Genomic DNA, 16,856 nt, shown 5'->3' on the forward strand with positions numbered 1-16,856 from the left:
GATTGGCTTTTTTCACTTCGCTTAATTCCCCAGAGAGTCATCCAAATTATTGTACATATTAATAATCTCTTCCTTATTTCCATGCTATGGATATACCAGAGTATTTTAACCATTTAACTTTTTAAGAATATCCAGTCTATGGTTCTTACAAATAAAGCTGTATGAACATTTGTATATATAATTTAGTGTGAACATAAGTTTTCATTTCTCTCATATATATGCCCAAGAGTACAATAGCTAGTCATATGGTAATTGCATATTTAGTCCCATAAGAAACTGCCAAACTGCTTCCCAAACGGGCTGTACCATTTTATATTCTTACCACCAATATGACTGTTCTAGTGACCACATCCATCTACATTCTTGCCAATATATATTGTCACTATTTTTTGTTGAAGCCATTCTGATAGGTGTGTAGTGATATTTCATGTGATTTTAATTTGCATTTCCCTAATGGCTGATGATATTACATATACATGATATTTCATATACATATTTGCCTTCTGTATCTTTTCTTCAGTAAAATGTCTATTTGTGTCTTTTGCTCATTCTCTAATTGGATTTTTTATTTAATGCTGAATTTGGTAGTTCTTTTTTGCAAGCCCTTTATTAGATTTGTTGTTCGCAAATATTTTTTCCAGTCTGTAGCCAGTTCCCTAACAAGGCCTTTCACAGAATAGAAGTTTTTCATTTTGATGAAGTCCAGTTTATTTGTATTTTATGGATCATGCTTTTGGTGTCAAGTATAAAATCTATAGTCTATAGGTTCACCTCCTCCCTTTTTTCTCTTGCCGTTCTTTGAAGAAACTAGGTCAGTTGTCCTGTAGAATTTTCCACATTCTAGATTTTGATGATTGCATCCTCATGGTGTCATTTAACATGTTTTTCTATCCCTGGTATTTCTTGTGGACCAGAAATAATGAGGTCCAGAAATAGAGGTTTAACAAGTTAAAGTTGTGTTTTGTTTTCTGTTTTGATTTTTTTTTTCCCCATAGAATACTTCTTGGAGGGTGATGGTGGCTAGTTTCTCTTGCATTGAATCAAGGGACTCTTAATGCCTGGTTGTCTCTTTCTATTATATTAAGGTTGTTAAGTGGCTTTTGGAATTGTCAGCCCAATCTATTCATTATAAACCTACTTAATGGTTTTAGAAGCTAATGAAAATGATTTCTTGGATTCATTATTTCATTAAAAGTTGCAAAACTGTGATAATTTTTATGTATTATTTGTTCTCTATTAGCTGAAATTATTCCATAAGTATTATCTCTCATCAAATATTTAGTTATGAACTGTAGTTTATATAGGAAAATTAGGATAAATTGCCAATACTTCCTGTTTACCATTTTCAGAGTAATGAATTGTCATTGGAATGTCTTTGCTTGTGTATTCTTTTAGTGGACAGATGTACCTATTTTTAATATAAAGATTATGAGTTTATACTGATTTTCCCAATTTAAGATTATAGAATTTTTACTTGAAGTTTTTTAATTTTATACTTGTATTTTTTCCATGCAGAAAAACTTGATTTCTAAGATAATTCTAATTAGTTATTTGCTTTATTATGGTTTCACAAATCTTATACCAACTTTACTACTAAACAGTAAGGCTTCTAAATGCAGTTGAAGATTTTTTTATATTATCTTTTGTTCTAGAATACATCTCATGAGAAATGTACAGGTCTAAATATTGTGTTTGAAAGTCATTTGAAGTAATTGTTTTCACTGGTTATGTAACCAACTTGACATATAACCAGACTTATTTATTTCCTTTTTCAACTGGGGAATTGCTTTCATCTTTGTTTAGTTTAATGTTATTTTTTAATTATAAAGAGATTATGTGGTTCCATTTCTTTTGCCCTTAAGTGAATAGATAACTTTTTAAAAGCTTTCAACTTATTAAAAAAGTTACCTATGTATGTATTTATATTTTTACCCATATGTCATATATACAAAAGTTAGCATACTTTACACATTGTTATATATATATACATACACACTTGAATGTATTTCTCTTTAATAAAAGTGCTAGCTAACATTTTAGGTGCAATTTTTAAGTTGAATATCCAGTTATAATTAGAGATTTTTATTATCTGGCAGGGGATTGGGAACACTTTTAAATGTCAGTATGCATTGGGGTGCCTGGCTGGCTCAGTCAGTGGAGGAAACAACTCTTGATCTTGGGATTATAATCAAGCCCCATGTTAGGTACAGACATTACTTTAAAATAATTTTTTTAATAGAAATTAATATGGATACTCTACCCTTATCGTTGGAAACCAATCCTGTAACTCTGGAATAAGACCCACTGTGCATATGAAAAGATCTTGAGATGATTCAGTTTTGCCCTTGAAATAGTTGCTTATTGGACCATTTGCTACAATTTGAAGAACCAATTTGACTGTTAGTCTTCTGTTCATTAAATGAGAGTGCCATCTAGTGGGAGAAAGACTTTTAAACTGATAAAAAGTTTTTTCAAACTTTAGAAGAGTATTATGCATAAGGAATTATTACAACTATTATTTAAGGTATAAGAAGCAGAAGGAAGTAATCTTTCAGAGAGTAGCAAGCACACAATAGTTGCTTAATAAATGGTAGGTACTAGAATTATTCCTCTTGTATGGAAGATAGTGATCAAATGAAATAACAATGGAATAGGAGCTGCTCTGACAAATTATTTGTTATATATATTTAAAATTTTATTTTTGTTTTCTGACTATATAATAATACATAGAAGTTCCAAATTTCATCTTGTCTTTACCACTCAGGACCTACACAAAATCCCCCAGCAAAATCTGTTACCGGTTTCTAGTATATCCTTCCTGAGAAATTATAATAAGTTATAAAACATATTACCGATACCCCTTGGCACACTCATTCCTTGAACAAATATTGTGTGGCTGCTGTGTGTCTGGCACTACTCTAGGTAGGATAAAGCAATGAACAAAATACATGACAAACCCCACCCTTGTATTTAGGGCAGGGTAAGCATATTTTGCATATTGTTCTGCACTTAGCTTTTTTCATCTTTTTTTTTAAATTTTTTAAAAATGTTTTATTTATTTCTGAGAGAGAGAGAGAGAGCATGAGCAAGGGAGGGTCAGAGAGAGAGGGAGAGACAGAATCTGAAACAGGCTCCAAGCTCTGAGCTGGCTGTCAGCACAGAGCCCGACGCAGGGTTCAAACCCAGAACCGTGAGATCATGACCTGAGCTGACTGAGCCACCAAGCACCCCTCTTTTTTCATCTCTTAAATAAATTTCCCATTATGACGGTTGTAGCTTTATCCCACAAATTATTTTATTCAACTCAAAATATTACCTCAGGATCTCTGCTTTGATCAGCGAATTACTTAGAAGTGTGTTGTTTAATTTCTAAGGGTTTGGCAATTTTTTAGGTATCTTTGTTTTATTGATATGATTTAATTCGGTTGATATCAAAGGACATACTGTGTATGTTATCATTCCATTAAATTTGTTCAGACTTGCTTTATGGCCCAGAATATGGTCTATTTTGTTGAATGTTCCACATTCATTTAAGTGAATGTGTATTCTGCTGTTGATGAATGGACTGTTACATAATTGTCAATTGGATCAAGTTGGTTGATAGTATGATTCAGGTCTTTTAAATGCATACTATTTTACATCTACTTGTTCTATTAACTACTAAAAGAATAATACAGTTTTTACCTGTGCTTCAGGAATTGTTTCTCTTTTCACTTCTGCCAGTTTTTGCTTCAGCTATTTTTATGTGGTTTGGAGTGCATATACATTAGAATTGTTATGTATTGTTGATAAAATTTGGCTTCTTTATGAAGTATTTTTCTTTGTCCCTGATAATATTCTTGGTTCTTTAATCTACTTTAGCATTTTTCTAATAAATCGTGTACTGTTCCAGACATGTTCTAAGCATTTACAAACAAATTTGAGTGTATGTCCCTTTTGCTTTCTCCAGACTATTGTGTATTATATAACAAGGCATGTAAATCTTCCCTTTAATAAGTTGTGAAATACAACATATACAGAAGATTGCATAAGCTTACAGTATAAAAAATAGTTACGTAATGAACACGTGTACAGTCACCAGTCAGATCAAAAGATGGAAGGCAGCTGCCAAGTATGTTTTCAGCTTTTTTCAAACATCTTTATAGTCTGATTTCATCTTCAGATGTCTTTCTTATATATTTTTTCAAATGTCAGTATCTTTTCATCTTTTAATTATATCTGTTAGGACTTCCTTACTACCCCAGAGAGGTTACCACTCGCCTGGCATCTATGGTAATCATTTCCTTTCTTTTCTTTATGTTTTTGCCACTTTATCAATATTGCCAGTATGCATAATTTGTTCATTTTCATTTCTGTATATTCTGTGTAAATATACAACAGTGTGTTTATTATCGTACAGTTGGTGGGCACTGGATCATTCCCAGTTCTTTCACAATGATGAATACTAATGCCATAGTATACTTTTACATGTATGCTGTTACACTCGTGTGTGCTTTTTTAGAAGTATATTTAGAGGTAGAATTGCTAGGTAACAGGGTGCAGTGCTCTTCTGCATTATTAGATACTTTTTCAAAGTAATAAGATTTTTCTTTATTGCTCCATAAACTTGTCAACACTGAACATTGTATGACTTCATAATTCTTGCCACTCTGCTGTCAGTAGTAGTTTCTCATTGTGTTTGAATTACCTATAAGTTCACCATCTCTGTATATGATTATTGACTATTTGGATTTTCTGTTTTGTGAAGAAATTGTGTAGAATTCTTTTGTCCATTTTCCTTTGAATTGCCTGTTTTTCTTAATGATTAGTTTTCTTTGTGGCAGGCGTGTGTGTGTGTGTGTGTGTGTGTGTGTGTGTGTGTGTATTTGCTATTTTTTCAAACCCACACTTGCCTTTTAGTTCTTTTTATGTTTTTTTGTTGAACAGAGGTTCTGAATTTTAATCCAGTCAAACTTATTAGCTTTTTTCTTCAGAGTTAGTTCTCTCCCCACTCCAGAATATGAAAATATTCTCCACAAACTTTATCTCTTTTTCATCTACATATTAGTCTTTAATTCACTTATATAGTTGTGAGGATAAAAGTTGTCAGTCAGTTTTTGGAGGCAGTTTGATGATACAGATCAAAATATTTTTTTAATGTTTATTTTTGAGAGAGAGAGAGAAAGTGGGGGAGGGGTAGAGAGAGGAGACAGGATCTGAAGCAGGCTCCGAGCTGACAGCAGAGAGCCCAAAGCAAGATTTGAGGTGAGATCATGACCTGAGCTGAAGTCAGATATTTAACCAACTGAGCCACCCAGGCACCCCAATACAGATCAAAATCTTAAATGTGCATGTCCTTTAATCCAGAAATTCTACTTTAAAAAATTTCTTAGCCAAACACATAAAACATTGAGAAGATATCTGTGTGTGGACGTGTGTGCGCAAACATGTTCAAAACATTATTTTCCTACCCGTTCTACAGTAAGTTAACGTAAAGGATAGATATTCGTGTTGCTTGATATCAGCAGCCACCTTGCATTTGCCAAGTGTGTACACATAATATCTCTCAGTGATTGTAAGGAAAGTACCTTACCCAAAATGGTTTTACATAATTTTTTAAATCTCATATAACTTCATTAGCACATTTGTGATAAATTCATTAGCATTAGCACATTTTAAATTCAGACAGTCAAGGGATAGACTGAGGAATCATTGAAAAAACTTTACAATTCAGGGATTCAGTGTGTAAGACTATTATGAATGTAACAGTGAAATAAATAGAGGTTATATCATATCCTGTAAAAAACTTGAGAGGGGCGCCTGGGTGGTTCAGTCAGTGAAGCTTCCAACTTTGGCTCAGGTCATAATCTCATGGTTCGGTTCTTGAGTTTGAGCCCCGCATCGGGCTCTGTGCTACCACGAAGAGCCTGCTTCAGATCCTCTATCTCTGTCTCTCTCTGCCCCTCCCCTGCTTGTTCTCATTCCCTCTCAGTAATAAAGAACAAAAAACCTTTTAAGTTTGGTACATTTTTAGCAGAGAGCACTGTAGATTAGGAGGAAATACTTACCTCATTACTTTTTTGATGTCTCTAGAACAGTAGTTTGCAGTGGTGAGAGTGTCTAGTTTTGTCCACCTGGAGATAGTTTGGCAATGAGAAATGTCTGGAAACATCTTAGGTTTTTACAGCGGGAAGCTTGGGAGGGTGAGAGACAGGAGGGAAGTGCCATTGGTTTTTGGTAGGTAGAAGCAAGGGGTACTGCTGAACGTCATACAATGGACAGGACTGCCGCTACAGTAAAGTTATGTGGCCCAAAATGTCAACATGCCAAGGTTGAAAAACCTTGCTTTAAAGTTCTCATTTGTATGCATTGATAATAATTCGACCTCTAAATGATATTATATTATAAAGGCCACCTGACCTAGTATGGGACATAAGGGAAGATTTTCCTTAAAAGGTGGCATCATTAAGAATACATTTTGTCACATGAATGTACAATAGATGCTTCCTTAACCAGCCTGTGTTTAATTCATCAAATTAATGATGTTCTTTATTCTTTTTTGTGTAACTTGCTAAATTCCATGTCTAACTGAACCCTTAAAGCTGATAAATTGCCTTTTATTCTACTGCTCTTGTTTTGCTCTTATTTTTTTTTAATATTTTATTTATTTCTAGGAGAGAGAGAGAGAGAGTGAGCGAGCAGGGGAGGGTCAGAGAGAGAGGGAGTCACAGACTGAAACAGACTCCAGGCTCTGAGCTAGCTGTCAGCACAGAGCCCAACATGGGGCTCGAACCCACGAACCGCGAGATCATGACCTAAGCGAAAGTCGGACGCTTAACCGACTAAGCCACCCAGGCGCCCCTTGTTTTGCTCTTATTAGTTGTATTTCATGTTTACCAAGAGCTTATTGTGCTTGTTTCCCTGCTTTATGTAATATCAGTTAATATTAGTTATATCAGTTAGTATAAACTTGTGAACAAGATTTAAAAACAGATTTCTGCTGAGTAAAATAGTGAGTAAATCAGTTATGAAAGACTAAGTGGGAAGGTGGGAGTCACCGTATTCAGCAAGTCTCCACTTGGCAAGTACCCTTAGATTATTTTTTCTATCTTAAAATAGCCAAAACTGGGAATTACTTACAATCCATTACAAGTTGGTTTATGCAAGGAAGATTGTGAAAATTCTAATTGATAGATTTACCCTCAAAGAGTATTAGTAAACAAAACTATACTTATTTGTATTTTTTCTTAAAATGTACTGTTTTCAGTGTACAACAAACTAAGTCCCAATAACATTGGATAGCAACGCTATCTACAAGAAACTTTATAGAATTGAGAGTAGTATTGTAAAAAGGTGTCATGAAATATTTATTATGCTTTAGAAATATACTAAAAATTGGGGTTTAGATTTAGTAGCCTCACTTACTTGTTAGAAGTAATCCTTTATCTTTAGGTAAATTCAGTTATTGAGTATTTGTCACTAGACTTTCTATATTAACTCTTCATTTTATTTGTAATCTCTCCTGCCTCTTTTTTTGAATAGTTAATTCTGTGTATGAATGTATCCATAATTTGCACTTAAAAAAATTAGAGAAGACATTAGACTGAAGGTATCACAAGTCTCTTTTATCATTAATTTATCCCAAGAAGATATGAGCAGGAATTTTAAAAATAAGATTCCCATTTCAATGAATAATGTTAATGTCTTAGTCCCAGATTTAATCTTGTGTTCCTATTGTAGTAATTAATTTTTGAAGTGTAAATGCAAATTTTAATTTTAAAAAGTAAATGTCAGTTTGGAAAGAAGAGTGCCCCATGAGCATCATGGGAGAAAATACTGGGTATAATTCTCTTCCAGATGGCACCCCTACAGGTGAGGCAGCAGCCTGTGAAATTACAGTCTGAATTACACTGCAGATGAGCTGGGCATTTGGAGCAGCGCCTTCTGATATCAGTAATAAATGACTTGGTTCAGAACCAAGGACAGTTCCCACGAAATTAAAGGCTATTCTGTCATGTAGGGAGCCTATAGTAAAATGAAGTTTAGCAAAGTGGAAAGTTGAGAAAAAGGACAACAGTTAGCAGTACATACATGAATCTTTTTATCTGCTAATATTTTAAACTAGATGTATTTATCGCATAGATGTCATTTATTGGGTCTACATATATTCTAATATTTGCATTGATTTTCCAAACATAATTTTCATAGACAGTGGCTAAGAGCCAGTTGCCAACTAAGTTATCACTCTGAAATATTATAAATCATATACCTATTATAAATTCTAATCTTGTTTAATATGCTCTATGGGAAATTTTTCATTTCAAAACATTTGAGTCTTTATAAATACTAAATCTTATTTTCAACTAGGTAAATCAATTTAAGATGCAACATAGAAGAGTTATACAGAACATGACTCTGTAGTTAGACACACCAAGGTTCAGATTCTGGCTCATTCAGCTGTTTCTGTGACTATGAACTTTTTTTAAGTTACTCAACATTGTAAGCCATATCAGTTAAATGGAAATAACAGAAAATGTGCTTTAAGAAAGAATTAAATAAGTTAATCCTTATAAAGACACTTAATACAGTAAAATTCAGTAACTATTACTATTGCTATTTGAGAAATTTAATTTGAAAGCAAAACAGCATTTTAAAATAACCAGTTTTGTTTTGTGCCAGATAAATAAAAAAAAGCAGATACTGTTTCATTTTAACAAATATAACAATGTATGTTATTAGTAACTCTGATTCTTTTATTCATTCAAAACATTTCTTACTGAGTTACTGCTCTCTACCAGCCACATTTTGTAGCCCTTAGGAATATAGCTTCATACAGTATAGATAGAGGCACCTGGGTGGCTCAGTTGGTTAAGTGCCCAGCTTTGGCTCAGGTCATGATCTCACAGTTTGTGGGTTCAAGCCCCGTGTTGGGCTCTGTGCTGACGCCTAGAGCCTGCTTCGGATTCTGTGTCTCCCTCTCTCTCTCTGCCCCTCCCCCACTTGCTCTGTCTCTGCCTCTCTCTCTCTCTCAAAAATAAAACATTAAAAAAATAGAGAAATAAAGTCCTTGCCCCTCTTGGAGCTTACATTTTAATTTTAGTCAGAAGTTAAAATAAACACAAAAATATACATTTGAATTAATGAGTGCACAGATGATATGATTAGGGAACTAACTTGTAAGAGTCAGACATATTACTGAAATACTGTAGCCAGAAGAACAGTTTTCACCAAATCCTTAATTTTCTTAATGTGAACACATTAATGAAAGAGCTTTGTTGCTTAGTCTTTCTTTTGTAGGCAAGTATTTTCTTCTCACTGAATTGTTGTGTTCCTGGAAGTGGGTAAACATCAATGTAGAGTTGCTAATGTCCACTTAATTAGGTTTTTTTTTAAATGATTCAGGCTTAAGAGCTGTATTTTTTATAAATTTAAGTGTGCTGTTATTAATCTCTTGTGAAGATTATCTGTCCCAGGTGTGCGGGTTTTTCTTGTTCTAGAGGCTCCTTTAAAAAGTCTTTGTTCATGTGGTTAAAGAATATTGTATTTTTCCTGTCAGTTATTTGTGCACAGAACAAATAAGTAAGTGAGAACAGTTTTGATTTAGAATGCTGTCATTAGGGCAGAATTCATGTTGTTTCACTCGAAGCAGTAATAAAGTATTTTATGTGCTAAGCACTGTGCTGAGAACTTGACTCTCCCTGCTTCTCCAGTAGTTGCGGGATAGGCTCTAGAAGAAGGACTGACTCAAACTGACATTGATCCTTCACTCATGATACCAGTAGTGGTAAATTTTCTTTTCACCCATACTGTGATTATCCTTTCATAGCAGAGGATTTCATTACTGGTCTCTAAAATCTGGAGTACTCCAAAGCTGTATTCCATGAACATAGAACAACAGGAGTTGTGCAAGGTGTTGATAGACGTACTATGTGAAAAAAGAAAAAGAGGTTTGTAGTAAAAAGTGGGTAACGCATGGTTAGGGTGTGTTCAACAATCTTCATTACTATACCACTTTCCAGAACTATTAAAGCATCTATGTTTCATAAAGATTATCTCCCTTCCTTTTTTTTTTTTTATTTAACAAAAGAAAAAGTCACTAGGCAGGAAGCCCTTTGGGAAATGGTGTTCTAGATCATGATTTCTTAACTTTAACCCTATCAACATTTGGGGCTAGACAAGTGTTTGTTGTGGGGGGAGGGGCGGCTTCCTGTGTATGTTGTAGCATGTTTGTCAGTCTCTTGGCTTTACCTATTAGATGCCAGTAGCACCCTACCTTCCCCCGCTACCCTGCCCCACCAAGTTGTGACAGTCAAAAATGACACTAGACATTGCCAGATGTCCTGCGGGCGAGGGCTAAATTTAGTTGAGAATCACTGTCTAGGTTATTAATATTGCAGTATTCCAAGGAGTTAGAGGGTATTTTAACAATTTCTGTTTCAGACTCTCCTTTTAATGAGGAGGAAATAATAGTCTAGAAAGTGGAAGCACAGATAAAGAAGGTTCAGTACATCAACCATAATAAACTTTCTAGGTCCACTTTATACCCTGGCCTGATTTTCTAATAATTACTTGGAGAATTTAATACACAAAGTAATTTCAAACTTTCCAGAAAAGTATATGGCAGAGGTAAAAACAAACAAACAAACAAACAAAACATACCTTTTATAAAAAGAGTATCCCAGATATTTAAAATGTTACATATGAGGATATTGATTGTGCATTTCTAAAATCCTTTTCTTTAATGTTTTTTATACAGGGCTATTTTCTTCTTTTTGAGTCTATGTTAGATTCTGTCCTTTATGCAAAGAACAAATACTTGGCAAAAGGAGGATCGGGTGAGTATAAAATTCTAGTTTTAATAATGTGATTTTAGTCTGGCAGAACCAAGTGAACCTTTGGATTTCAAATAAACTATGCATGACTGAGAAAGTTCCCAATAGAAATGAAAGATGTTTCAATTAGACGAAGCTTGAAGACAGTCGTTTACTATACTGTTGATAGTAGAACATTGTAGAAGATACACAGGACTCTTAAGTTAATGGTATTCTCAAGAATGCTTCTTATAAAAATGCTAAGGACTAAGGACTAGGTTTGAAAGCTATTTGATATTGAAATCAAAATCTAACAGAAACTCCTTTTAAATTTTAATCCTTATGACATTTAGTTCTTTTTTTTTTTTCTTTCCAATAGAGCATTTCATACTAGGTTGGAAATTACATACTTTACTGGCAGATTTTCCATGACTTCACTAAATATATAAATCTGTCATCTCTGTGATTTAATGAGAACATTTAAAAATCCACTGGTTTCTACTAAGTTTTTAAAGTGCAACATATGCAGTCAGGATTTTTATATTGGGTATACTGGATTTTTTTTTTATCAGTTCTTTTTATTGGATCCCTATAAATTTGGAAAGCTTTCTCATATTAACTCTGTATATATGAAGTGAAATTATGTTTTTATAAGCTCTCTGCTATGAACATTATATACAAACAGTCCTTTTCAGAGCAGAGATCATGTTTTGTTCCACTTGGATTCTTCAGCGAGCTCCGCAGCTCCTGGAACATAGATGGAACATTGTGTGAGTTTATTGAATCAAATCATTAAAACTGAATTGAAGAGCCTCTATCTCCCTTTATTCACCTCTCCCTGCACCTTCACTTTCTCAAAGCTTCAAGATCGTCAGATGGTTGCCATAGTCAGTACAGTTGATAAAACTGCTATATAAAAGTAGATTAAAATGAGACATTTTGAAGTAGTGACATAAAGCACTTAATCATACTCATGCCTCCTGCCCATCCATATTCTATGAAATCACTTTGGCAATTATGATACAGTAAAAATCAGTGAGACCAAAACATAGAGCACAGAAAATTCTCCAGCACAATAGAATTCTTTTGTAATAGCTTTTAAATGGATTGTGTTTCTTTTTCAAAATGTTCTTATTTTATTACTATATTTTCTGCAAGCATTTCAAGATGTGTTCCTGATCTCTGCCATGAATCTGGCTAGAATTTTTAGACTACTCTACCCTACAAAAATTAGCTATATCTTTCTATAATTTCAGTGGCTTTTTAAAAAAATGACTATTATACATAATGACTGAAAGTAATGTTATCTACCATTTGTGGATTGTCTACTAGCTGCCAAATACTATACTTTTTTTATATATTATTATATGTGTAATCCTCACAATAGCCAAAGGTGTCCTAGAGGATACACATTACATGGTTAACCCTTGACTGTTGTTTTTTTTAAATCATGATCTGCCAATTCAAGTATTCATGTTCTTTTCAGCATCCCTTTTTGTTTCCCTATTAAAATGAACTTTATTAAATCTGATTCTTGCTTTGGAGTTCTAGGAAAGATTCTGTTTCCATACCTCCCTGAATGACATCCATTGAACGTACTGAAGGACTGACAGCAATTTAATACATTTAAATTGACCTCTTGATGAAATTCGTTAAAAACTTATACCATGAAAATAATGAGGTTCTAGTTGAGGAAACAATAGCAGAGTATTTCCCATCATCAAGGATGAAGTGGAGGCTCATAACTCTAGTTCTTTTCTTGTTTTTATATAGCTAATATTAACATTGTGGTAATCTGGAGGCATATTGAAGAGAGGTCAGCATTTAACTGCCTGGACTAGTGCTAGTGAATATTGCTTGTTAGCAGAATAAAAAGAAAAGAAGCAAAAATCAGAAATGAGTAACATGAAATAGCCTATTTAGCTTACTTTGTGTTTTGAGTGTGCCTTGATGAATATAACCAATCATGTACATGCTCGTTTTCCTTTTGCAAAGTTTTCTTTATGTTCAGTAAACCTTTCTAAGCAATTACTAGTGCAAAGACTTTGGAAAGAACTATTGAATTATGAGAGAGGGAACATATTGAAAATTAATATAAGCATAAAGAGACCACAAGTTTATTTTTACATGACTTTTGGTTCAGTTTATATATATATATATTTGGTTCAGTTTACATATGTATATAAATACATATTTATATATATTATACTCCATACCATTATATGTATATAATGTTATATGTATATAACGGTATGGAGTATAAGACACAGTCAGCCAGTAATGAATATCTGTTCTCCCTGTTATTGCCATTGCCAAGCAAACTCTGCAGTATTTTGTAGGTATTCACTTACTGCTTTTACTACTAATAAAAACAGTTGTATAAAGTTGATGAAAATGGGTTTACTAAAGACTACTTCTGTTTTTAGCTAAGATTTACTAAGCCCAAGTTGTGTGTCAGGAATTGTAGTGTTTTACATTCAACCAACTTATAGATAAAGAGAAAAACTTAAGAAAATGATTTATTAGAGGGAAGGAGGATACATTAAATAGGTGATGAGTATTAAGGAGGGCACTTGTGATGAGCACCAGGTGTTGTATATAAGTGATGTCTGTGCCTGAAACTAATACTGCATTGTATGTTAACTAGCTGGAATTTAAATAACAACTTAGGAGAAAAAAGAAAGTGATTTGCTGTGACCAATCATATTTTTACAATTAGAATTAGGACAAAAATGTAGGTTTTAGGATAACTACATAGAGCGTAAATATTTTGCTCCCTAACAATGTCAAATACTGCATCTTACAAAAATTTGAAAGGGAATGCAGAAGGCAGGTGAGAGGGAGTGTGTACTTGAGTTGCTTTATCTTTAATAGCAGGAATTCATTGAATCTCATTTCAAATCAAGTAATAGAATTATAAACACATTTAGTACGACAAAATTAATATTAAAATAATACTATTGATTAAAATTTACTGGTGAGGTTTGTGATGATAGATTCTATCTATATCTTGATTGTGGTGGTGACTGTATTTATCAAATCATGTAGAACTATACACCGAAAAGACCAAAAAGAGTGAGTTTTATTACTGCATGTGAATTATACCTTAATAAAGCTGATATTTAAAAGAAAAGTGAAGTGGCATTTTCCACCTTCACGTCAACTGAATTATGACATGGTTTGATTTCTATCTTTTCAAAAGAACATATTAAAGCTGTGTACTAACTCTATGTCCACCTCTGTATTTGCTGTTAGTATTACCAATACATCTCTCTTTTTAATTAAAAAAATTATAAGGAAAAACAGGGAGGGGAGGAATAAAGAAATATACTAATTTTACCATTACTTATGATAGGAGATTAATAAATAGTGTTGAAAATAGAGAATAAAAGGTATTCTATAATGTAATTACAAAGTTAGCTACTAAAACAAAAACATAGAAGTTCCTAAATGTAAGAACTAATACTTAGGAAGAAGTCAAAAGGACCATGTAGTCAACTACTTAAAAGCAAAACAAAACTAAACTAAAGATATAGGAAAGATAACATAAAATGGTGGATGAAAATGGGTCCTATCAGTAAATGTAAATGGGTTAAACTGACCTATTCAAAGAAAAAGAATTTTAGATTGGATCACCACAAAACCTCTGAATTCTCTATACTTTATAGAGTCACACCTAAAGCAAGATTATTTGGGAAAGTTAAAAGGATGAAAAAGATATTCAGTGAGCAATTCCTCCAAATGAAAGTAGCAGTCATGGTATTGATACCAGACAAGAGGGAACTGGAGCAAACTATTATGTAACCAATCGTATGAATAAGGCTTAGAGCTAAGACATAAAATCATGCCCCTATTCATAAATAATAAAAAGATTTTTGACAAAATACAATTTACATTCATGACTTTTTTATGAAAATATAAGAATAGTCAGACCCTAGCTTATATGATAAAGTATATTATTTTAGCTGAAAGCCTGCATCATGTCTAATTGGGAGATACTAACATTTGCCTTTTAGGCAAATCAAGATTTGGATGGCCACTGTTATACCATCACGTAATATTTTATCAGAGGTACTAGCTGGTGCTATTAGAAAAGAGAAAGAACATAGAAGATAAGTATAAAAGACACATAGACCAATGGAACAGAATTGAGAACTCAGAAGTGGACCCAAAAGTATACAGCCAACTAATCCTTGACAAAGCAGGAAAGAATATCCAATGGAAAAAAGATGGCCTTTTTAACAGACGGTGTTGGGAGAACTGGACAGCAACATGCAGAAGAATGAAACTAGATCATTTTCTCACACCATGCACAAAAATAAACTCAAAATGCATTTTCCTTTCTATTAATGAAAGTTACTACTGAAAGAAATAAAAATCGACCCTGGCTATTCAATAGCGAAAGAAGGACTTTATTAAAAGGATAGGTAGGGTAGGTTACTAAGTTTTTGTGAGAACTGAAAAACCAGGCTTGAAGGTTATACAGCCAGGAATAATGTCCAAAATTGTGGTACAGGACTGGCTTAGAAGTGATACCACTTCCCTAATACTGGACACTAGCTGACATTACATTGCTGATCTTACCAGCAGTAGGTATAGCTGCCTCTGAAAAGTAGCCAGAACTTTAGGTGCTTATCCTTAGTGGACGTAGGTCATGTGTACATGCCTAAGCTGCAAGGGAGAGAGAGAAAGCAAACTTCTGTCATTTTCAGATTCTGTATGGGAAAGCTGGCCCTACCTTGTAATACAGAGAATTTCACAAATAGTTCAGAAAGGAGCAGCAAAATAGAGTGGCAGATATATAAATACATATTGGTCACCAGTAGATCTGTTAGAAAGTTTTGCATTGGGATTTGCATTGGAAACCTAATCTATGCTAATAAGAAATTAAGAAATTTCCTCTGTTACAAAGTCCAGCTTTGCTTCTGTATCTTACTTATATTTTCTTCTGTATATGGAAAGCTGAATTGTACAGCTCACTTTTCCCTCATTTCTGCCTGTTTGCTTTCCTTTTTAGTGTTTCTTTTTGCCCCATGATCTCCTTCCTTAACTCAGCTGAAATAAGTAAAGCTGAACGGTTCCATTTTCCTCACATTGCCCTGAAATTTTATTAATCTCCAATCTTTCTCAGCTCCTTACTCCTCCTCCTTTCTCTTCCCAATAGTATCCATTTACCTAAGGAAAATAGGGTTCCTCTTTCCCTTTCTTCCATTTGAAAAGCATAAAATGTAGCATCATGCATAACGGGAAGCATTTAGATTTTGCAGTTAGACCATATGTTGACCCAGCTTTGTCAGATGACTTGTTATCTAGTTAGCTGATTAAGACCAGTAACTTGGGCAAGTTACTTTGCCCCTCTGAACTTTAGTTTTCTTATCTATAAAATGAAGATTATAATCTAGCTTTGTTGAATCAGACAAAAGTATAAATGAGATGCCTAAAATGAAGTAGTTGCCCAATAAAGATTAATTCCCCTCCTAAGTTACATCTGATAAACTGTAGATTTATGGTAAAATGAGCTATAGCTAGTAAAATGAGATTAGTGTTAGGTTTATACCTTATAAAAATTTCAAAATGAATTTAGGCATCATGCTATTAAGACTTGATGTTCACATAGCTTATCTAAGCATAATCAGCCATTGACCATGGTTCATAGTGCTTGGAGGTTTCCTTTAGTATTTCCATAATATACTACTTCCTCATCTTCAAATCTGTTTTTCACACTTGTTATTTTTCTTTTGTTCAGTGTAACTGCAAGTAGTATCATTTTCTACTTTTTTTCAGTACATAATTTTCCAATGCATATTGCAGCCACATTTTGGCCTAGCTAAACTAGGCTTAGTCACTGTTTTATAAGTTAAAGATGGGAAAATGTGTCCAATTTCCAAATAAGTATTAATTAGTATTTTAAAATATCCTTATTATATAAATTAGAAATTCTAAGCTTATAATTCCAGAATATTTGCTGATTTAGTAACTTAGTAGTATACTTCCCTTTATAAATATCAATCATTTTGTCTTTGACTCTTAGTTTAGCAAAATCTTTCTCCATGTTGTTAACGTATA

The 16,856-nt window shown here is 33.4% G+C and overlaps 1 protein-coding gene across 2 annotated transcripts in view; it reads left to right on the top strand.

Annotated features, from left to right (window-relative positions):
* The window catches only part of PRMT3 (protein arginine methyltransferase 3), a 129,860-nt gene that overhangs the window by 58,557 nt on the left and 54,447 nt on the right, over positions 1-16,856 (top strand). For both annotated transcript variants that reach the window (XM_039236752.1, XM_039236753.1), the window contains one exon: positions 10,736-10,814. In XM_039236752.1, the coding sequence (XP_039092683.1) occupies positions 10,736-10,814 (79 nt within the window). The remainder of the gene's footprint in view (positions 1-10,735; positions 10,815-16,856) is intronic.

The sequence above is a fragment of the Hyaena hyaena genome, unplaced genomic scaffold (assembly GCF_003009895.1).
Source record: "Hyaena hyaena isolate Hyena2069 unplaced genomic scaffold, ASM300989v1 scaffold_116, whole genome shotgun sequence".
Lineage (NCBI taxonomy): Eukaryota > Metazoa > Chordata > Mammalia > Carnivora > Hyaenidae > Hyaena > Hyaena hyaena.